The sequence below is a fragment of the Lampetra fluviatilis genome, chromosome 67, assembly GCF_964198595.1.
Source record: "Lampetra fluviatilis chromosome 67, kcLamFluv1.1, whole genome shotgun sequence".
NCBI lineage: Eukaryota > Metazoa > Chordata > Hyperoartia > Petromyzontiformes > Petromyzontidae > Lampetra > Lampetra fluviatilis.
Genome location: NC_136341.1, coordinates 238,531 through 262,817, shown reverse-complemented (window position 1 = coordinate 262,817; position 24,287 = coordinate 238,531). Strand labels below are relative to the sequence as shown.

Here is a 24,287-nt window from a genome sequence, read left to right as displayed (position 1 = left end):
CCTCACCCACCCACCCACCCACCCTCCCCTCACCCACCCACCCTCCCCTCACCCACCCACCCACTCCTCACCCACCCACTCCTCACCCACCCACCCACCCACCCCTCACCCACCCACCCACTCCTCACCCACCCACCCACTCCTCACCCACCCACCGACCCACCCACCCACTCCTCACCCACCCACCCACTCCTCACCCACCCACCCACTCCTCACCCACCCACCCACTCCTCACCCACCCACCCACCCACTCCTCACCCACCCACCCACCCACTCCTCACCCACCCACCCACTCCTCACCCACCCACTCCTCACCCACCCACCCACCCACTCCTCACCCACCCACCCACCCACTCCTCACCCACCCACCCACCCACTCCTCACCCACCCACTCCTCACCCACCCACCCACCCACTCCTCACCCACCCACCCACCCACTCCTCACCCACCCACCCACTCCTCACCCACCCACCCACTCCTCACCCACCACCCACTCCTCACCCACCCACCCACCTCACTCCTCACCACCCAGCCACTCCTCATCCACCCACCCACCCACTCCTCACCCACCCACCCACCCACTCCTCACTCACCCACCCACTCACTCCTCACTCGCCCACCCACCCACTCTCACCAACCCACCCACCCACCCACTCCTCACCCACCCACCCACTCCTCACCCACCCCACCCACTCCTCACCCACCCACCCACTCCTCACCCACCCACCCACCCACTCCTCACCCACCCACCCACTCCTCACCCACCCACCCACTTCCTCACCCACCCACCCACTCCTCACCCACCCACTCCACTCCTCATCCACCCACCCACCCACTCCTCACCCACCCACACCACCCACTCCTCACTCGACCCACCCACTCACTCCCTCACCACCCCACTCCTCACCTCACCCACCCACCCACTCCTCAACCACTCCCCCACCCACCCACTTCCCCACACCCCCACGCACCGAGTGCCAGGAAAGAGAAGACCCACTGCAGCACGGCCACGGTCTGCAGGCGGCGCGCCAGCGGCACCACGAGCGGCGCAAACTCCACCTTCATGGCTCCTGCGGGAAGAGCAGCAGCAGCAGCAGGACGGGGTGAAGTACGGTCACTGAAGGTCGCCCTCCATTAGACGCCAAGTGAACGGCGATGCCTCGCTGTGACCTACCGCCAAGTGAACGGCGATGCCTCGCTGTGACCTACCCACACAGTCACTCACCCACTCACACAGCCACTCACCCATTCACCCACACACACAGTCACTCACACAGCCACTCACCCACTCACACAGCCACTCTCCCATTCACCCACACAGTCACTCACCCACTCACACAGTCACTCACACAGCCACTCACCCACTCACACAGCCACTCACCCACTCACACAGCCACTCACCCCCTCACACAGCCACTCACCCACCCACACAGCCACTCACCCACTCACACAGTCACTCACCCACTCACAGAGCCACTCACCCATTCACCCACACACACAGTCACTCACACAGCCACTCACCCACTCACACAGCCACTCACCCACTCACACAGCCACTCACCCACTCACACAGTCACTCTCCCACTCACACAGCCACTCACCCACTCACACAGCCACTCACCCACTCACACAGCCACTCACCCACTCACACAGCCACTCACCCACCCACACAGCCACTCACCCACCCACACAGTCACTCACCCACCCACACAAAAAGATCCCCGTATAGCCTTAACAGACTGTAGGGGCAAGTGCTGTTAGCGAGCACCTATGAAGGCCGAAACGGTACACGAGGGGATGGGTGGCCAGCACCACGCCCGACCGCCTTTGTCTCCCCAGTGCCGATGTTTACACACCGCACCAGGTACTCATTTGAGGCTGAGTCGACCTAGGGAAGGCCCAGGACCGGTTCAGATAATCATCACTGGTGTTGTTGGCCGTGAGCAGGAATCGAACCTGGGTCGCCGGGTTCATAGCGCAGCGCGCTAACCGCTACACCCACCCACACAGTCACTCACCCACTCACACAGTCACTCACCCACTCACACAGTCACTCACCCACTCACACAGTCACTCACCCACTCACACAGTCACTCACCCACTCACACAACCACTCACCCACCCACACAGCCTCTCACCCACCCACACAGCCTCTCACCCACCCACACAGCCTCTCACCCACCCACACAGCCTCTCACCCACCCACACAGCCACTCACCCACTCACACAGCCACTCACCCACTCACACAGCCACTCACCCACTCACACAGCCACTCATCCACTCACACAGCCACTCACACAGCCACTCACCCACTCACACAATCACTCATCCACTCACACAGCCACTCACCCACTCACACAGTCACTCACCCACTCACACAGTCACTCACCCACTCACACAGCCACTCACCCACCCACACACCCACACAGTCACTCACCCACCCACACAGCCACTCACCCACTCACACAGTCACTCACTCACTCACACAGCCACTCACCCACTCACACAGCCACTCACCCACTCACACAGTCACTCACCCACTCACCCACTCACACAGTCACTCACCCACTCACACAGTCACTCACCCACCCACACAGCCTCTCACCCACCCACACAGCCACTCACCCACTCACACAGTCACTCACCCACTCACACAGCCACTCACCCACTCACACAGTCACTCACCCACTCACACAGCCACTCACCCACTCACACAGTCACTCACCCACTCACACAGTCACTCACCCACCCACACAGCCTCTCACCCACCCACACAGCCACTCACCCACTCACACAGCCACTCACCCACTCACACAGCCACTCACCCAGTCACTCACCCAGCCACTCACACAGTCACTCACACAGCCACTCACACAGTCACTCACACAGCCACTCACACAGTCACTCACACAGCCACTCACCCACTCACACAGCCATTCACCCACTCACACAGCCACTCACCCACTCACCCAGCCACTCACCCACTCACACAGCCACTCACCCACTCACACAGCCACTCACCCAGCCACTCACCCACTCACACAGTCACTCACCCACTCAAATAGCCCCTCGCCCACTCACACAGTCACTCACCCACTCACACAGACACTCACCCACCCACACAGCCTCTCACCCACCCACACAGCCACGCACCCACCCACACACCCACACAGTCACTCACCCACCCACACAGCCACTCACCCACTCACACAGTCACTCACCCACTCACACAGCCACTCACCCACTCACACAGCCACTCACCCACTCACACAGTCACTCACCCACTCACACAGTCACTCACCCACTCACACAGCCACTCACCCACTCACACACTCACCCACTCACACACTCACTCACCCACCCCACACAGCCACTCACCCACTCACACAGCCACTCACCCACTCACACAGCCACTCACCCAGTCACTCACCCAGCCACTCACCCAGTCACTCACACAGCCACTCACCCACTCACACAGCCATTCACCCACTCACACAGCCACTCACCCACTCACCCAGCCACTCACCCACTCACACAGCCACTCACCCACTCACGCAGCCACTCACCCACTCAAATAGCCCCTCGCCCACTCACACAGTCACTCACCCACTCACACAGACACTCACCCACCCACACAGCCTCTCACCCACCCACACAGCCACGCACCCACCCACACACCCACACAGTCACTCACCCACCCACACAGCCACTCACCCACTCACACAGTCACTCACCCACTCACACAGCCACTCATCCACTCACACAGCCACTCACCCACTCACACAGCCACTCACCCAGTCACTCACCCAGCCACTCACTCACTCACACAGCCACTCACCCATCCACACAGCCTCTCACCCACCCACACAGCCACTCACCCACCCACACAGTCACTCACCCACTCACACAGCCACTCATCCACTCACACAGCCACTCACCCACTCACACACCCACACAGTCACTCACCCACCCACACAGCCACTCACCCACTCACACAGTCACTCACCCAGTTACTCACCCACTCACACAGCCACTCACCCACTCACACAGTCACTCACCCAGTCACTCACCCAGTCACTCACCCACTCACACAGCCACTCACCCACTCACACAGTCACTCACCCAGTCACTCACCCAGTCACTTACCCACTCACACAGTCACTCACCCAGTTACTCACCCACCCACACAGCCACTCACCCACTCACACAGTCACTCACCCAGTTACTCACCCACTCACACAGCCACTCACCCACTCACACAGTCACTCACCCACTCACTCACCCACCCCCCGTACTCCGCACAGGCTGCATTTGAGCAGCGAGTGCCGACAGCGGTCACCGATAGAGGCTGGCACGGCCCACCGGCGGGGAGGATCGTGCGGCCAGCACCACGCCCGGCCACCTTTGTCTCCCCAGCGGCAACGTTCACACGCATGACACCGGCCACTCTACTCATTCACGGCTGCCCCGCGATCGGTTCGGACGTCGCTCGTCACCAGGAGTGGGAATCAAACTCAGGGCTGCCCAGGGTCATGGTTAGCGCGGTGCGCCAAGCAGGGCACCACCACTCACTCGCAGTCACTCATGCACGGCACAGCCGTCGTTTGCCACTAAGCAGCGGTGATGTCACCACGGCACTTGTGCCAGGCTAGGCGCACTTTCAGAGTATCACGTGCAGTGTCGAAGGCTCGCTGGCAGGTCACGGGACAGACCCAGCAGGTGCGGTCGGTTGACTGGCTGATATGACTCGGAGATGCACAAGCTATACCCCTACTGTGCCAACTTTTTGCATTGTAGCCATCCGGCGCTCCGCTCGTTGTTGTGAGCGTCGTTCCTCCGCCCTCCGTTGTTGTTGGAGGGCGACTGCCTCCAATTGCCCAGCAGCGTCCTTTACGAGCTTCCTCCACCGAAGCCGATCTTGACACCGCTGGTACCAGTCATCGGCAAGTCCACTCAGCTCCACGTCCTCCTGTACCACATCACTCCATCTCTTCTCTCGCCCATTGTGCCCGTTTAGCCCCCTCGATCCATCCTGAACAAAAGCTGTTTCAGCATGCGGTGGCTGGGCATGCGGGCGACATGACCCAGCCAACGCAGCCTTGCCTGCCAGAGGAGCTCGCAGGTGGGACTTTGTCCAGATCTTTCAAGGATTTGTGAGCTCCTCATACATTTCAACCTGGTTAAATCCAGCATGGATCCGTAGGCAGGCCAGCTGCAATGTTTCTAACCAATTGGGGGGGGGGGGGGGGGTCCACGTTTCGCAAGCATAGAGAAGGCAGGGCCGAGAATACCTGAAGCTTCGTGCGAAGCGACAGACCAGGTAGCTTCCACACAGCGTTACGCAACCGATGAAAAGATAATGCTGCTCGAATGATTCGGAGACCTCTGTTATCAAACCGGAGCTGCTCATGAGCACACTGCCCAGGTATGGAAAACTCTCCACTCTCTCCACAACTGCCCCATCACCAATTGGGAATTGAGGGGGTGGAGTGATGGTACAAAATACCCAGGCAAGGGTGCTTAGTTTTGGTGAGGCTGATGGTAAGGCCCCACCTCTTAGTGACACGCTCCAAGTTCAGCAGCAGCACCTCCAGAAATCACCAGATCATCAGCATACTTAACATAGTTGAAAAATAGGGAGCCATCCCTTGACCTCACCCAGACATCGATCAGCCTCCCATTTTATCTGTACCTGATGAAAATGCCTCCGGTGCAGCCATCGACTGCTTCACGAACTGTGTCTTTGAAAAATATGCGAAATAGTGTGGGAGCCAGAGGACATCCCTGTCACATCCCAAGGTAACCAGGGAATGGCTCCGACTTCCAGCCACGTATTTTAACCTGGGCCTGCTCACCATCATGAAGGTCCTCAATGTATGTGAGCGGAGAGTCCGGGGCTCCCAAAGCACGAAAAACCACCCAGAGCCCAGGCCTACTGATGGTATCATAGGTCAACATAGCAGAGATGTCTTGTTGGAATTCCCTACACCTCTGCTGTAGCAGACGGACAGAAAATACGGCATCTGTGCAGGTACGCCCTTTCCTGAAACCACATTGGGGCTCTGCAAGGCTCTCCTCAGAGTGCCTAGCAAGGCGATGTTGAATGATCCTTGGAGTTAAAGCTTGACTTAAAGATTTCGTGACTGCAGGAATTAATATTATTGGGTCTTTCGGTAAAGTCATGTAGATAGGTTCAAAGAAAATAACCAAAAATAACAAAAAACTATGACGTTTCGATTGCAATACAAACAATTGATCGAAACGTCGTAGTTTTTTTGTTATTTTTTGTTATTTTCTTTGAACCTATCTACTTGATTTTACTGAAAGACCCAAGAATATCCTTTTAGTTGTTACAGTCTATGTGGTCCCCCTGCTTAAAAGAGTGGGACTGCCAGGGCATCCTTCGAATCCTACGTAACCCATCCAGTGTTCCACTGTTATTATGATGTCATATAGGGCACTTTGCACACAAACTCCACCATCCCTCAGAATTTCGCTTGGGAGATCATCTCTGCCCGGCTCTTTGCCTGGTCTCAGACTTTGGATTGCCTTCTGTACTTCCTGAACAGATGGCACTTCAGCCAGCCACTCACAGGGGGTGACTACTTCTTCCAATATTTGAGGCACAGCAGCTTCAGCAGGGTCATCCCCACTTTGCCCTGTGATGTTTTCCAGGCTGAGGGATTTCCCCTTCCCCAAGACCTCACAGAAATGCTCAGAAAATCTGCGGTCAGAGATCTCTCTCACACACACACAGCAGAGGTCGCAAACGGGTTTTGATTCCCTACCCGTACCCGGCCGCACCAGGGTCGCAAACGGGTTCCCGTACCCGGCCGGGTACGGGTAGCCGGGTATCGGGTAGGGTACGGGTATCGGGTACCCGGTTGCGACCTCTGACACACAGTCACTTACGCACGCATAGTCACATACACACGCAGTCACTCACTCACACACACAAAGACCCTCAGGATAGCCTTAACAGACTGTTGGGGCAAGTGCTGTAAGTGGGGCAAGTGCTGTAAGTGGGGCAAGTGCTGTAAGTGGGGCAAGTGCTGTAAGTGGGGCAAGTTCTGTAAGTGGGGCAAGTGCTGTAAGTGGGGCAAGTGCTGTAAGTGGGGCAAGTGCTGATAGCTCAGAAAATCTGCAAACATGTTCCTGGGGGTCAAAGATCACACACACACAGTCACTCACACAGACAAATATAAGATCCCCCGTATAGCCTTAACAGACTGTAGGGGCAAGTGCTGTGAGCGAGTAGCACGTATGAAGGCCAGAACGACATACGAGGGGGTGGGTGGCCAGCACCACGCCCAGCCGCCTTTGTCTCCCTAGTGGCAATGTTTTTACACACCACACCAGGTACTAATTTGAGGCTGAGTCGACCGAGGGGAGGCCCAGGACTGGTTCAGATAATCGTCACTGATGTTGGCCGTGAGCGGGAATCGAACCCTGAGCGCCGGGTTCGTAGCGCAGCGTAGCGCTAACTGCTGCACTACTGCTCCCCACTCTCACGCCCACAGTCACTCTCACACAGTCACTCACACACAGTCACTCGCACACAACAACAACAACCGCCATTCGCCACTAAGTGGCAGTGACGTCACTACAAACGCTTGCGCCAGGCCATGTGCACCTTGAGGCCACGTGAAGTGTCGAACGCCCGCTGGCAGGAGGTCACGGGGCAGACCCAGCAGGTGCCACGGGTCGACTGACCGAGATGACTGAGATGACTGGCTGATGCACCACCTGTACCCCCTACTGTGCCAACTTGCTGTGCTTTAGCCACAAGGCGCTCCGCTCGTTGTTGTGAGCGTCGCTGCTCCGCCCTCTGTTGTTGTTGGAGGGCGAGTGCCTCCAACCGCCTAGTAGCATCCTTCACGAGCCTCCTCCACAGAGGCCGATCTTGACACCGCTGGTACAAGTCATCGGCAAGTCCACTCAGCTCCTGTACCACATCACACTCCATCTCTTCTCTCGCCCGTGCCGCGCCCGTTTAGCCCCCTAGATCCGGTCGAACAAAAGCTGTTTGGGCATGCGATGATTGGGCATGCGGGCTACATGGCCCAGCCACGCAGCCTTGCCTGCCAGAGGAGCTCACCGATGAGACTTTGTCCAGGTCTTTCGAGGATTTGTGAGCTCCTCACACAATCCAGCCTGGTTAAACCCAGGATTGATCATAGGCAGGCTAGGCTAAATGTTTCTAACTGGCGGAAATGTTCTAATAGAGGGGTCCACGTTTCGCAAGCGTAGAGAAGGGAGGGAATGACCGTGACCGAGAAGACCCGAAGCTTCGTGCGGAGCGACAGACCAGGTAGCTGTACCAGATGGAAATTCCTCCAGTACAGCTACTGAAGGCTTTACGAACTACGTGGTCGAAATAGATGTTAAATAATGTTGGAGCCAGAGGACATCCCTGTCGCACCCCAAGGTGTACAGGGAATGGCTCTGACTCTCGGCCACGTAGTTTTATATGGGCCTGCTCACCATCATGTAGGTCCTTAATGAGCGTGAGCAGAGGGTCAGGGACTCTGAAAGCACGAAGAACAAACCAGATGCCAGGCCCACTGATGGTATCATAGGCCTTGACCAGGTCAATAAAGCAGAGATGTAGGTCTTGTTGGAATTCCCTACACCTCTGCTTTAGCAGACAGACAGAAAATATGGCATCTGTGCAGGACTGCCCTTTCCTGAAACCGCATTGGGGCTCCGCAAGCTTCTCCTCAGCGTGCTTAGCAAGGCGATGTTGAATAATCCCTGCCAGGACCTTTTCCGGCACACTGAGGAGTGAGGTGCCCCTGTAGTTGTTACAGTCTGTGTGGTCCCCCTTCTTGAAAAGGGGGACCACCAGGGCATCCTTCCAATCCTGTGGAACTCGTCCAGTGGCCCAGACTGTTATTATGATGTTATGTAGGGCAGTCTGCGCACAAACGCCACCCTCCCTCAGCATTTTGCTTGGGAGATCATCTCTGCCTGGTGCATTTCCTGGTCTCAGACTCTGGATGGCCTTCAGTACTTCCTCAACGGACGGCACCTCAGCCAGCCACTCACAGGGGGTGACTTCTTCCAATATTTGAGGCACCGCAGCCTCAGCCGGGTCATCCCCACTTTGTCCCACGATGTTTTCCATGTCGAGGGATTTCCCCTCCCCCAGGACCTGACAGAAATGCTCAGCAGATCTGCAAACCTGTTCCTGGGGGTCGGAGATTGGATCAAGGTTCTGTCCCCTAATGATGGTAATAGGTGTGGCGCTGCAGGTTACTTTTTGATGGAGTTAAATAAAGATTTGTGATCGCGGGCCATTGAGGCAGACTCCATCTCCTAAGCAACCCGCGACCACCACCCATTCTTGCAGCACCTCACGGCTCTCCGAACCTTCGAGCGAAAGCTGTGGTAAGCCTCCTCATTCTCTGATGTTGGATGCTGTAGACGATTAGAGTGGGCCTTTCGCTTTTTCTCAACCATCCTGAACACCTCCTCTGTCAGCCAGGGTCTCTGGGGAGGTCTGGACCGTGTACCCAAAGCAGCCATTGCAGCTGTGTGAGTCACAGTCCTAAACCTCGCCCATTTACCCTCATCATCAGGAGGAGTGGGGGACGATGCCAACCTCAGCCGCAAGCGATGATGAAATTCTCACTCGCAACTTCCATCAGCTAATGACCAGGCCACCTTAGGTTGGAATGGGGTCCTGGGTGTACACCCACCACCGGAGTGGAAGAATGGCAGGCGCATCTTACAGATGACTAGTCGATGGTCAGAGGGCAGATCAGCTCCACAGTAGGTCCTGGTGTCAAGGACATGGGCTCGCATCCGCTGGTCCGTCACTATACATCCATGATGTTGTGTGGCTGCGCCGATGCCAGAACAGCTTGTTTGGTAATTACAAGCCCATGGGCTGCACAAAAATCTAGCAGCCTCATACTGTTGTTATTGATCTGATCTGGCCCATGCCTTCCAATCACTCCAGACCAGGTGCCAACATCATGACCAACTCGGGCATTGAAGTCACCCAACAAGATGACTCTGTCCCGAGTGGTCACTTTAGCCAGCACCTGTGACAGGAGGTCATAGAAGGCATCTGACTCATCGGCCTTGCCTGCATCCCTCCACGTATGTTCGTCTTAAATGGGGGCATAAGTAACCACGACCACCACTCCTCGCCTCCGGTTGATGGGAAGGCGAACCCAAAGTAGCCTGGGGCTTACAGCTTCCCACACCTCACCGCCACAGTCCCACGTCCCCTTCATTCTTTTGTTCAGAAGAAGAGCCACACCCTGTTGTTTGGCAGTCTCCTGCCCTGAGTAGGGGACTGTCCACCCCTCATGGTGGCAGGAGCCGGAGCCGGTCCACCGGACCTCCTGAATGCCACAGAGATTCAGCCGGTAGCGGTCAAGCTCCCGACAGATGAGTGGCAGCCTCTCCTCCGCAGTGAGCATTAGAACATTTCACGTGGCCACACGTAGTGGCTTTTTGTTGTTTCTGGAGGAGCCCTGAGGGTAAAGATTCAATCTCCTGGCTCCGCCAGATGGGGTTTGGCCAGGAGACGTCATAGATGCCTGTCCCCCCGGAGCCTCCGGCACAAACTTATTAATTCGATATTTTTCACGTGGTTTAGTGGTAATTTATTGAAAGTGGAGGTATTACCAGCCCCTCGCACCTGTCCAGAGGCCCCATTGAGCCACTGTGGTGGTCACAAACGCCCTCCCCGCACAGCAGTCTCTACGACAACGTTGCACGTCCGGCACCATGGGGAGGTCGGGGGTTGTTTTCACACACAGTCACCCTCACACAGTCACCCTCACACAGTCATCCTCACACAGTCACCCTCACACAGTCACCCTCACACAGTCACTCTCACACAGTCACCCTCACACAGTCACCCTCACACAGTCACTCTCACACAGTCACCCTCACACAGTCACCCTCACACAGTCACTCTCACACAGTCACTCTCACACAGTCACCCTCACACAGTCACCCTCACACAGTCACCCTCACACAGTCACTCTCACACAGTCACCCTCACACAGTCACTCTCACACAGTCACCTTCACACAGTCACCCTCACACAGTCACCCTCACACAGTCACCCTCACACAGTCACCCTCACACAGTCACTCTCACACAGTCACCTTCACAGTCACCCTGACACAGTCACCTTCACACAGTCACCCTCACACAGTCACCCTCACACAGTCACTCTCACACAGTCACCCTCACACAGTCACCCTCACACAGTCACCCTCACACAGTCACTCTCACACAGTCACTTTCACACAGTCACCCTCACACAGTCACTCTCACACAGTCACCCTCACAGTCACTCTCACACAGTCACCCTCACACAGTCACCCTCACACAGTCACCGTCACACAGTCACTCTCACACAGTCACTATCACACAGTCACCCTCACACAGTCACCTTCACACAGTCACCCTCACACAGTCACTCTCACACAGTCACCCTCACACAGTCACTCTCACACAGTCACTCTCACACAGTCACCCTCACACAGTCACTCTCACACAGTCACCCTCACACAGTCACCTTCACACAGTCACCCTCACACAGTCACTCTCACACAGTCACCCTCACACAGTCACCCTCACACAGTCACCCTCACACAGTCACCTTCACACAGTCACCCTCACACAGTCACCCTCACACAGTCACTCTCACACAGTCACCCTCACACAGTCACTCTCACACAGTCACCCTCACACAGTCACTCTCACACGGTCACCCTCACACAGTCACCTTCACACAGTCACCCTCACACAGTCACCCTCACATAGTCACCCTCACACAGTCACCCTCACACAGTCACCTTCACACAGTCACCCTCACATAGTCACCCTCACACAGTCACCCTCACACAGTCACCTTCACACAGTCACTCTCACACAGTCACCCTCACACAGTCACTCTCACACAGTCACCCTCACACAGTCACCCTCACACAGTCACCCTCACACAATTACCCTCACTCGCACAAAACAGTCACTTAACCACACACACAGTCACTCTTACACAGTGACTTGCACTCACACAAACATAGTCACTCACACAGTGACTCGCACTCACACACTGTCACTCGCACTCCCGAAATAATCACGACCCCGATCCGCCCCTCCCAGTGTCCCCGTGCCACCGTGGCAGAGTCGGGAGTGAAGGTCACACGCAGAATAAACATCACCACCACAACCACCACCACCACCACCCACACGTGTTTCCAATATCTCACATGCGGAATCCACACCACCACAACCATCGCCACCACCACTCCACACGTGGTTCCCACCGTCTCACACACGCACGTGCGTGGCGGTGTCTCTGGCTTTCATAACGCCGACGGCAGCTTGGCCCCCACCAACAAAATCCGCGTGCAGACTACAGGGAGATCATTGTCCGACTAAAATCCCTCGTTGGCATTTCACGAGATGCGTTTGTTTGCTGCGATTATTGCTTCGTCCGAGCCCAGACGGCCCCCCGCGTCCGTTCCTCGACTCTAAGAGGGGCCATTCGCGGCCTGGCCCTCTTAGAGAGCTTTGTAGTCATCGGATGTATCCTCCTGTCGTCTAAGTAACACAGATTGTGTCTCTGTGCTCCTGAACCTGGCGGTGCGTCAGGCACGCCCTGGGGGTGCGAGATATTCCCACATTATTTTGGAAGCTAAACTAACAATGGGCACGTAAGGACGACTACTTTGTTTCATCAAACCCTTTGTATTTATGGACATTTTAAAATGCTTCTACGCTTGAGAATCCAAGAGGCGCAGGCTGCAGTAAGAGGCTAAGAACCACTGCTAAGAGAGATTCCCACGTGAGGGTGACGACCAGCCACGTGGCCGAGCTATCGCTGCCGATGGTCAGGTCGCTTCTGAACGAGATACGTAGCACCGTGGGGGCCTCACCTACTACCCGGTGGTGAAAATACAAACAACGGTTTAGTGTATGGGTCTCTGTGCGTCTCTCTGTGTCTCTATGGGTCTCTATGTATGTCGATGGGTCTCTGTGCGTCTCTCTGTGTCTCTATGGGTCTCTATGTATGTCGATGGGTCTCTGTGCGTCTCTCTGTGTCTCTATGGGTCTCTATGTATGTCGATGGGTCTCTGTGCGTCTCTCTGTGTCTCTATGGGTTTCTATGTATGTCGATGGGTCACGATGTGTCTCTATGTATCTCTATGGGTCTCTATGTATGTCTATGGGTCACTGTGTGTCTATGTGTCTCGATGTATCTCTATGTATCTCTATATGTCTCTATGTATCTCTATGCGTCTCTGTGTATGTCTATGGGTCTCTATGTATCTCTATGGGTCTCTATGTATCTCTATGGGTCTCTGTGTATGTCTATGGGTCACTGTGTGTCTCTAAGGATCTCTATGTGTATATGTGTCTCTATGTATCTCTACGTGTCTCTATGTATCTCTATGTGTCTCTATGCATGTCTATGGGTCTCTATTCATGTCTATGGGTCTCTATGCATGTCTATGGGTCACTATGTGTCTCTATGCATGTCTATGTGTCTCTATGCATCTCTATGTATCTCTATGGGTCTCTATGCATGTCTATGTGTTTAAGAGTATTCAGCCGCGATGCATTTCCCCGGGATGTGATGGCCGGGTCGCTTCTGAAAACAACTAATAGCTCGGCGTGCTTGAGCTGCTAAAAACCAGAGTTTAGTTTTAGTTGATTTATTTTGAGTGACTTGCTTAAGCCTTCCCTCTACTTTGCACCCCGATGGTGTTTGTGTTGTTGTTGCTGCTGTGACGTTCTGATGACCCCGTGCCCCTAGTGGACATCTGTGACAAATCGAGCCTCATAGCTCATCGGTGGGTGGTGAGTGGGTGGGTGAGTGGGTGGTGAGTGGGTGGGTGAGTGGGTGGTGAGTGGGTGGGTGAGTGGGTGGGTGGGTGAGTGGGTGGTGAGTGGGTGAGTGGGTGGTGAGTGGGTGGGTGGGTGAGTGGGTGGGTGGGTGAGTGGGTGGGTGGGTGAGTGGGTCGGTGGGTGAGTGGGTCGGTGGGTGGTGAGTGGGTGAGTGGTTCGGTGGGTGAGTGGATGGGTGGGTGAGTGGGTCGGTGGGTGGTGAGTGGGTGGGTGGGTGGGTGAGTGGGTGGGTGGGTGAGTGAGTGGGTGGGTGAGTGGATGGGTGAGTGGGTGGGTGGGTAAGTGGGTGGGTGGGTGAGTAGGTGGGGGGTGAGTGGGTAGGTGAGTAGGTGGGGGGTGAGTGGGTGGGTGAGTAAGTGGGTGAGTGGATGGGTGAGTGGGTGAGTGGATGGGTGAGTGGGTGAGTGAGTGGGTGGTGGGTGAGTGGGTGGATGATGAGTGGGTGGGTGGGTGGATGGTGAGTGGGTGGATGGTGAGTGGGTGGGTGGGTGGTGAGTGGGTGAGTGGGTGGGTGAGTAAGTGAGTGGTGAGTGGGTGGGTGAGTGAATGAGTGGGTGGGTGAGTGGTGGGTGAGTGAGTGGGTGGGTGAGTGGGCGAGTGGGTGGGCGAGTGGGTGGATGAGTGAGTGGGTGGGGGGGGGTGAGTGGGGGGGGGTGAGTGGGTGAGTGAGTGGGTGGGTGGTTGAGTGGGTGGCTGAGCGAGTGGATGAGCAAGTGGGTGGGCGAGTGGGTGGGCGAGTGAGTGGGTGAGTGGGTGGGTGGGTGACTCGACTATGTTTATTTTTATTTTACCAGGTATAAAGCCACAATGAGCCGTGTAGCTATCATAAATGATAGCTCAATAAAGTGACTCATCATCGTCGTGTTGAAATTTATAGCAGTCGCCAAATACTCCGAACGCGTGGTGATGTTGAGTCTAAACGTGGAGAAGGGGACCCGGAGAAAAATCCACGCGATCACGGGGAGAAAGACGCAAACTCCAAATATACAGCAGCAGCAGCAGGCATCGTTAGGGTCGGGGATCGAACCGAGGACCTCCTGTAGACCAGGCGAGGTAGGTAACATCTCCTAGCCAGTGAGTCTAAGTGAGTGAGTGAGTCTGAGTGAGTCTGAGTCTGAGTGAGTGAGTCTGTGTGAGTCTGAGTGAGTCTGTGTGAGTCTGAGTGAGTGAGTCTGAGTGAGTGAGTCAGTGAGTGAGTCCGAGTGAGTCAGTCTGTGTGAGTGAGTCCGAGTGAGTCCGAGTGAGTGAGTCTATGTGAGTGAGTCTGAGTGAGTCAGTGAGTGAGTCAGTGAGTCTGAGTGAGTCTATGTGAGTGAGTGATTCAGTGAGTGAGTCTGAGTGAGTCTGAGTGAGTGAGTCTGTGTGAGTGAGTCTGTGTGAGTGAGTCTGTGTGAGTGAGTGAGTCAGTGAGTGAGTGAGTCAGTGAGTGAGTGAGTCTGAGTGAGTGAGTCTGTGCGAGTGAGTCTGAGCGAGTGAGTCAGTCTGAGTGAGTCTATGTGAGTGAGTCTATGTGAGTGAGTCTATGTGAGTGAGTGAGTCTGTGTGAGTCTGTGTGAGTCTGTGTGAGTCAGTGAGTCTAAGTGAGTGAGTCTGAAGGAGTCAGTGAGTGAGTCAGTGAGTGAGTCAGTCAGTCAGTGAGTCAGTCAGTGAGTTAGTCAGTCTGAGTGAGTCTGAGTGAGTGAGTGAGTCAGTCAGTGAGTCAGTGAGTGAGTGAGTCAGTGAGTGAGTGAGTCAGTGAGTGAGTGAGTCTGTGAGTCTGAGTCTGTGTGAGTGAGTGAGTCTGAGTGTTTGAGTCAGTCAGTGAGTCAGTCAGTGAGTGAGTCAGTCAGTGAGTGAGTGAGTCAGTGAGTGAGTGAGTCTGTGAGTGAGTCAGTCAGTGAGTGAGTTAGTGAGTGAGTGAGTCAGTGAGTGAGTCAGTGAGTGAGTGAGTCTGAGTGAGTCTGTGTGAGTGAGTGAGTCTGTGAGTGAGTCAGTGAGTGAGTCAGTGAGTGAGTGAGTCAGTGAGTGAGTCAGTGAGTCTTTGTGAGTGAGTGAGTCTGTGTGAGTGAGTGAGTCAGTGAGTGAGTCAGTGAGTGAGTGAGTGAGTCTGTGAGTGAGTGAGTCAGTGAGTGAGTCTGTGTGAGTCTGTGAGTCAGTGAGTGAGTGAGTCAGTGAGTGAGTGAGTCTGTGAGTGAGTCTGTGAGTGAGTCTGTGAGTGAGTCAGTGAGTGAGTCTGTGAGTGAGTCTGTGAGTGAGTCAGTGAGTGAGTTAGTCAGTGAGTGAGTCAGTGAGTGAGTCTGTGAGTGAGTCAGTGAGTGAGTGAGTCAGTGAGTGAGTCAGTGAGCGAGTTAGTCAGTGAGTGAGTCAGTGAGTGAGTCTGTGAGTGAGTCAGTGAGTGAGTGAGTCAGTGAATGAGTGAGTCAGTGAGTCTGTGAGTGAGTCAGTGAGTGAGTCAGTGAGTGAGTCTGTGAGTGAGTCAGTGAGTGAGTTAGTCAGTGAGTGAGTCAGTGAGTGAGTCTGTGAGTGAGTCAGTGAGTGAGTGAGTCAGTGAATGAGTGAGTCAGTGAGTCTGTGAGTGAGTCAGTGAGTGAGTCAGTGAGTGAGTCAGTGAGTGAGTCTGTGAGTGAGTCAGTGAGTGAGTGAGTCAGTGAGTGAGTCAGTGAGTGAGTGAGTCAGTGAATGAGTGAGTCACTGAGTCTGTGAGTGAGTCAGTGAGTGAGTCTGTGAGTGAGTCAGTGAGTGAGTGAGTCAGTGAGTGAGTTAGTCAGTGAGTGAGTCAGTGAGTGAGTCTGTGAGTGAGTCAGTGAGTGAGTGAGTGAATGAGTGAGTCAGTGAGTCTGTGAGTGAGTCAGTGAGTGAGTCTGTGAGTGAGTCAGTGAGTGAGTGAGTCAGTGAGTGAGTCAGTGAGTGAGTCAGTGAGTGAGTCAGTGAGTGAGTCAGTGAGTGAGTCTGTGAGTGAGTCAGTGAGTGAGTCAGTGAGTGAGTCAGTGAGTGAGTGAGTCAGTGAGTGAGTCAGTGAGTGAGTCAGTGAGTGAGTCAGTGAGTGAGTCTGTGAGTGAGTCTGTGAGTGAGTGAGTCAGTGAGTGAGTCTGTGAGTGAGTCTGTGAGTGAGTCTGTGAGTGAGTGAGTCAGTGAGTGAGTCTGTGAGTGAGTCAGTGAGTGAGTGAGTCAGTGAGTGAGTCAGTGAGTGAGTCAGTGAGTGAGTCTGTGAGTGAGTCAGTGAGTGAGTCAGTGAGTGAGTCAGTGAGTGAGTCAGTGAGTGAGTCAGTGAGTGAGTGAGTCAGTAAGTGAGTCTGTGAGTGAGTCTGTGAGTGAGTCAGTGAGTGAGTGAGTGAGTCAGTGAGTGAGTCAGTGAGTAAGTCTGTGAGTGAGTCTGTGAGTGAGTCAGTGAGTGAGTCAGTGAGTGAGTCAGTGAGTGAGTGAGTCTGTGAGTGAGTCTGTGAGTGAGTCTGTGAGTGAGTCAGTGAGTGAGTCAGTGAGTGAGTCTGTGAGTGAGTCAGTGAGTGAGTGAGTCAGTGAGTGAGTCAGTGAGTGAGTCTGGGAGTGAGTCTGTGAGTGAGTCTGTGAGTGAGTCAGTGAGTGAGTGAGTCAGTGAGTGAGTCAGTGAGTAAGTCTGTGAGTGAGTCTGTGAGTGAGTCTGTGAGTGAGTCAGTGAGTGAGTGAGTCAGTGAGTGAGTCAGTGAGTGAGTCTGTGAGTGAGTCAGTGAGTGAGTGAGTGAGTCTGTGAGTCAGTGAGTGAGTGAGTCAGTGAGTGAGTCAGTGAGTGAGTGAGTGAGTCAGTGAGTTAGTGAGTGAGTGAGTCAGTGAGTGAGTCTGTGAGTGAGTCAGTGAGTGAGTCAGTGAGTGAGTCTGTGAGTGAGTCTGTGAGTGAGTCAGTGAGTGAGTGAGTGAGTCTGTGAGTCAGTGAGTGAGTGAGTCAGTGAGTGAGTCAGTGAGTGAGTTAGTGAGTGAGTGAGTCAGTGAGTGAGTCTGTGAGTGAGTCTGTGAGTGAGTCTGTGAGTGAGTCAGTGAGTGAGTCAGTGAGTGAGTCTGTGAGTGAGTCTGTGAGTGAGTTAGTGAGTGAGTCAGTGAGTGAGTGAGTGAGTCAGTGAGTTAGTGAGTGAGTGAGTCTGTGAGTGAGTCTGTGAGTGAGTCTGTGAGTGAGTCTGTGAGTGAGTCAGTGAGTGAGTCTGTGAGTGAGTCTGTGAGTGAGTCAGTGAGTGAGTGAGTGAGTGAGTCTGTGAGTCAGTGAGTGAGTGAGTCAGTGAGTGAGTCAGTGAGTGAGTGAGTCAGTGAGTCAGTGAGTTAGTGAGTGAGTCAGTGAGTGAGTCTGTGAGTGAGTCTGTGAGTGAGTCTGTGAGTGAGTCAGTGAGTGAGTCAGTGAGTGAGTCAGTGAGTGAGTCTGTGAGTGAGTCAGTGAGTGAGTGAGTGAGTCTGTGAGTCAGTGAGTGAGTGAGTCTGTGAGTGAGTCATTGAGTGAGTCAGTGAGTGAGTCTGTGAGTGAGTCTGTGAGTGAGTCAGTGAGTGAGTGAGTGAGTCTGTGAGTCAGTGAGTGAGTGAGTCAGTGAGTGAGTCAGTGAGTGAGTGAGTCAGTGAGTGAGTCAGTGAGTGAGTCTGTGAGTGAGTCTGTGAGTGAGTCAGTGAGTGAGTCAGTGAGTGAGTCTGTGAGTGAGTCTGTGAGTGAGTTAGTGAGTGAGTGAGTGAGTCTGTGAGTCAGTGAGTGAGTGAGTCAGTGAGTGAGTCAGTGAGTGAGTGAGTGAGTGAGTCAGTGAGTTAGTGAGTGAGTGAGTCTGTGAGTGAGTCTGTGAGTGAGTCTGTGAGTGAGTCAGTGAGTGAGTCTGTGAGTGAGTCTGTGAGTGAGTGAGTGAGTCTGTGAGTCAGTGAGTGAGTGAGTCAGTGAGTGAGTCAGTGAGTGAGTGAGTCAGTGAGTCAGTGAGTTAGTGAGTGAGTGAGTCAGTGAGTGAGTCTGTGAGTGAGTCTGTGAGTGAGTCAGTGAGTGAGTCAGTGAGTGAGTCTGTGAGTGAGTCTGTGAGTGAGTCAGTGAGTGAGTGAGTGAGTCTGTGAGTCAGTGAGTGAGTGAGTCTGTGAGTGAGTCAGTGAGTGAGTCAGTGAGTGAGTCTGTGAGTGAGTCAGTGAGTGAGTGAGTGAGTCTGTGAGTCAGTGAGTGAGTGAGTCAGTGAGTGAGTCAGTGAGTGAGTGAGTCAGTGAGTCAGTGAGTTAGTGAGTGAGTGAGTCTGTGAGTGAGTCTGTGAGTGAGTCTGTGAGTGAGTCAGTGAGTGAGTCTGTGAGTGAGTCTGTGAGTGAGTCAGTGAGTGAGTCTGTGAGTGAGTCAGTGAGTGAGTCAGTGAGTGAGTCAGTGAGTGAGTCAGTGAGTGAGTGAGTGTGATTCTCACCACGCGTCTGCGGCCGTCTCCGTGCGCGTGCGCCCAGGAAGCGCGCGGGGGCAGCGAATTTAAACCCCTGGGGGCGGGGCTGCCTGCGTGACGTCACGAGACGGGGACCCCCCCCTTCGTGACGTCACGAGGCGGGACTCCCCCCCCTTCCCCGCGTAATGGACGGAGATCTCGGGTGACGCGTGACGTCATATCCCAAACACGATGATGACGTCACAAAAGGCAGCAACGCACATGTAGAAATGACGTCATAATAAACGTTTTTGGGTTCGATCGCGTTATTTATAAATGTGTCGTAACCAATCGAGATTTGAAGTTTTGTGTCGTAACCCTCCACCACCCGACACGGCCAATCAGCAAAAATGTGTCACGTTGAACAAAAGACTAAATAAATTTCGATTTAAAGCTTTCGTGACTGCAGGGATTCGTCTTCTTGGTTCTTTCGGTAAAGTCACGTAGAAGGGAAATAATAAAAATAAAACATAATAAAATAATTCTCACGACGTTTCGGCCACAACGCAAACAGCCGTCCTCTGCTTGCGTTGTGGCCGAAACGTCGTGAGAATTATTTTATTTTGTTTTATTTTTATTCTTTTATTACTTCCCTTCTACGTGACTTTAGCGAAAGAACCAAGAAGAAAAAGACAAAATAGTTCACTACTTTAGCCCCACACCGGTGTGTTGAAGAGTGAATCCACGACATTTACAATGTTTGAGTAGTACGACGTTTCGCTGGTGATTACATCATCCAGCTTCATCGGGCAATTTAAATAGAGCAGCAGCAGGGTGACGTCATCATCAGTTAATCAGGTGCAGTGATTTGAGGCGGAGTGGGGGGTATTGTAATTATATAATAGATTAGTAATCAGTCAATTGTTTGATTAGTAATGAGTTGTAGATTAGTAATTAGTTAGTAATAGGTTTTTACCCTTTTAACTGGTACAAAATCTGACACCTTTATACAAGGCATCATGTTTGCAATAACCTCAACACAAGAAGTCAAAATGCAAACAAAAAGAAACAACTCTGATAATGATAAAGATATGCACTGTCCTTGAAGTTGATTGGTCCACACCCGAGACAGCTTTCTTTAGAGCCTAGTCTCCATTGGTGTTGGACCAGATGACGCCAAAAGGCGCACAACTCAAAGACAGCGCACTATCAGAGTGTAGGGTTGTTACGGGAGGGCTGTAGGTGCATGGGATCCAACGGGGAATAAACACAGTGGGCGGAGCTCCGGGAGTACACGGGGGGGGTGCCCGCAGCGACGTCCGCATCAGGCAGCCTGGGGGGTTGTGATCCTGACGGGGGGTATAAAGGGGGAGGACAGAGAGAGCTCGTGGCTCAGTCTGGGAACGAAGGAGGAAGAAGGAAGATCTCCTAGTTAGAAGCCCTGGACTCCCCTCGACGCCGCCCTTGTCAGGGCTGCGGAGGATCGAGCCAGAGGCGTGGTTCCGTGAACCAGGGTCAGTACCCTGGGACTCCGGAGACCGTAGCCCGACTCACCAGTGTCGGGCCAGTTAGCCTCCCCTAGCCCGTTAGTGGAGGACTTGGGAGTAGGTCAGGATTAGCTAGGGTGTATCCCCAGTTATCCGGGTGAGGGGGCCGCTACCCCCTCTAGTGCTGTCCTGTACCGACAACTTGTAATAAAGATACGTGTGCCTCAACCTGGGTGTCCAGCGTACTTACCGGTACTTCATCTGGTGTCAGAAGTATTACGAACATGGAAACACGTCAGACAGCTCGAGCCAGAGTGCCGGACGAGGACACTGCTGAAATCGTTGAGCCCGAGACGGCTCACCAAGACATGGTACAGCCGGGGCCTGACGCGTTCCTGCCGGAGCATCGGCATGAAGAGGGGCCGCAGCCAGACGCGCTACGGCTGGCTCACGAGAGGCTGGCGGAGCTGCTGTATGCCGCTGCCGCCACGCTGGAAAACATCACGCGGCTGGGGGCTGGTGGTCCACCACGGGGCGAGGGGAGTCGACGACCGGAGCGCCTTCCCGCCATTTCGGAACACTCCAATTTTGAATTTCCCGCCATCGCCACGGCAGCTGCAGAGGGCGTGGCCGGGCTAAACCTTGAGCCCGACACCGCTCTCACTGGGACAGCCGCATCATCGCCAGCGGCGGGAACGTCATCACGGCTGCGACAGGCGATTCCATCTGCCATTCGCGCCGACGCACAGCCGAGTCCTGGGGATAACAGCCTGCAGACTTCCAAGGCGAACGCTGCGCTGCAACAACGGCTACCTCCGCTGAAGGAATTTGTTGGCGCGGAGGGCGACTGGGGCGGCTTCCAGCGTCGCTTCATCACCCACCAAGAAATGGCTAGGTGGTCGGACGACGAAGCCCTCTGCGCGCTGCCGGCGCTCCTCGACGCCGACGCGCTCGCCGCCCTCACATCGGCGCCAAGAGAGAAGCGTTCTACTCTGCCGAGGGCGCTACAACTGCTGGCTGGGGTCTATGGACCATCTGCAGAATGCAGACAGCAGTTCTACGACCGCAAGCGGGGTGAAAAAGAGTCGCCCCTGGCATACAGGACGAGCCTCCTGGCGCTGGCCAAAACGGCTTTTCCCCGTATGGACGACGACGGCGTGGACGCGATGGTCACGGAGAAAATCCTCCTCCTGGCAGACGACCTGGACATCGCTGTCGTCGCACAGGAGGACGCCGAGATGACCTCTCTTCAGGCGGCGCGCCTCCTTCACGCCAACCTTCTGTCCCTGCGGCGGAAAGCCAGCAGGGCATCGGCCGGGCGTGCGGTGGCTTCAGCCACCCTTCAGACGGAGGAGCTCTACGCCGTCGACCACCGACGGCAACAGGCGCAAGGAGCACGGGCGGGCCGGGACGGCTCAAGCCGGTTCGACCGTCCATCGTCTCCATCGGGGGGTCCGCGGTGTTTCAACTGCGGCGTTCGGGGCCACGTCGCCTTGGGGTGCCGCTCGCCTCGACAGCGCGGGACGACGCCTCGACGGGACGCCGGGCCTCCTCCTCCCAAGCTCCAGCAACATGATCCGGCGAGTCGCGGCACCACACATGTTTGGCCAAAGCACCCACCCGTTGCACACTCTCGCACCACAACGAACGGGGGGCCGATGTTGCGTTGCGACGGCCCAACGCGGATCACTGCGGGGACTCGAATCGAGCCCAAACAGTGGTCCGTGTTGGCCCATCGCGTGGTAGCCGCGTCGTCAGGGTCGTCGGCCGTGGTCGGACACATTGACGGGGTAGAGGTACGCATCCTGGTCGATACGGGGGCATCGGCGACAATCATTTCGGAGTTAATTTACAATATTCTGCCTGTACAAAGCCGGCCCTTACTGCCGGTTAACGTCCCATTCTATGCCGCTAACGGGGGCTCTCTGGGCATCATGGGACAGATTCGCGCGCAAATTTGTATCGGGGACATCAAATTGTCGGGGCCGATTTTCGTTTCCTCCTCGCTGGCGGTTCCGTGCCTGCTGGGGACGGATTTCTTAGGCAAAATGCCAATCCGTATTTTGATCGACCAAGGATGCATTGAGCTTCCGTCAGGGCGACGCATGGCCTTCCTGCCTTCCCCTGCGGCGGCTCGGACGGCGTTCGCGACGGTACCGGCGTTCGTCGTCAGAACAGTTAGTGTGCCGCCGGGAGCTCAAATGCTTGTGCCTCTGAAACTTCGTAAGCCCTTCGCTAAGGGCGTAGGGGATCAGGGTGTTTTGCTGGGACCGTCTAGGGCCGGGGTTAATGCACCTCATTTGATTCCGGCCCAGACCGTCGTAAGAGGGGACGAGGACCCTTTCATCGCGGTCCTCAATGTGGGGTCGCAGACAGTGGTGGTTCCTCAAGGGACGGTGCTCGCTCACGCGACGCCGGTACCCTGCGAGGAACCTGTCGCGAACCATGTTGGCACTGCTTCCCGAATGCTCCCACATTCGGACAGCGATGAAGGGTGGCTCGACGCGCTTTGTGCGGGATCGACGGACCTGACAAATTCAGAGCGCCAACAGCTTAGAACGCTACTGAGGGAATTTTCCGACGTTTTCAGTCGGGATAAATATGATTTGGGTTGCACTCACCTGCTGCGTCACCATATTGACACGGGTGACAGCGCGCCAATTCGCCAAAATCCGTTTCGGTTAAGTCCCGCCGAAAAGGACCATGTCAAATCGGCTGTTGATGACATGTTAGCCGCCGACATCATTTCTCCCTCCACCAGCCCTTGGGGAGCGCCGATCGTCCTGGTTAAAAAGCAGGACGGCTCGTTGCGGTTTTGCGTGGATTTTCGGCGCCTTAATAAAATTTCGGTTGCCGACGCATACCCGCTCCCACGGATGGACGAATCGCTGGACGCCTTGGCGGGAGCGCGATTCTTCTCCACACTAGATTTACTTTCGGGATTCTGGCAGCTTCCTCTGGACGATGATTCTAAGCCTAAAACTGCTTTCCGTACACCGCACGGCCTGTTCCAATTCAACCGGTTGCCGATGGGCTTACACTCAGCGCCGGCAACTTTCCAGCGATTGATGGAATTGGTTTTGGCTGGATTGCAATGGGAATCGTGCCTGATTTATTTGGATGACGTTATTGTCTTTGGTTAAACTTTTGATGAACATCTCCAGAGGTTGCGGGCGGTTTTCCTAAAGATGCGGGCTGCTAATTTGAAATTTAAGCCCCAGAAATGCCATTTGTTACGCGAGTCGGTGCGTTATTTGGGGCACATCGTAGGGCGCTCGGGTATTGCTACCGATCCCGCCAAAACGCAGTGTGTCAGCTCCTGGCCGACTCCCACCTCGGTGGGAGAGGTCAGGAGTTTTATTGGCTTCGCATCATATTACCGACGCTTCGTCGCTAATTTTGCAATGATTGCCAAACCCCTACACGCGTTAACATCTAAAGGGGTTCGGTTCCACTGGGGTCAGGAGGAGGAAGCTGCTTTCTGCTCCCTTCGGGACGCCCTGGTAAAGGCTCCTCCCCTGATTTACCCAGATTTTTCTAGGCCGTTTTTGCTCGACACCGACGCGAGCAACACGGGTATTGGAGGTGTGCTTTCCCAGGTGGTTGACGGCG

At 54.8% G+C, this 24,287-nt stretch overlaps 1 protein-coding gene across 1 annotated transcript in view; it reads right to left on the bottom strand.

The window, feature by feature from the left end:
* The window catches only part of LOC144952432 (2-acylglycerol O-acyltransferase 1-like), a 57,274-nt gene extending 38,009 nt beyond the window's left edge, over positions 1 to 19,265 (bottom strand). The window contains exons 1-2 of the mRNA XM_078882830.1: positions 19,237 to 19,265; positions 972 to 1,070 (exon numbers count right to left, since the gene is read on the bottom strand). Coding sequence (XP_078738956.1) covers positions 972 to 1,065 — 94 coding nt within the window. The 5' untranslated portion in view covers positions 1,066 to 1,070; positions 19,237 to 19,265. The remainder of the gene's footprint in view (positions 1 to 971; positions 1,071 to 19,236) is intronic.
* Between the last annotated feature and the right edge of the window lie 5,022 nt (positions 19,266 to 24,287).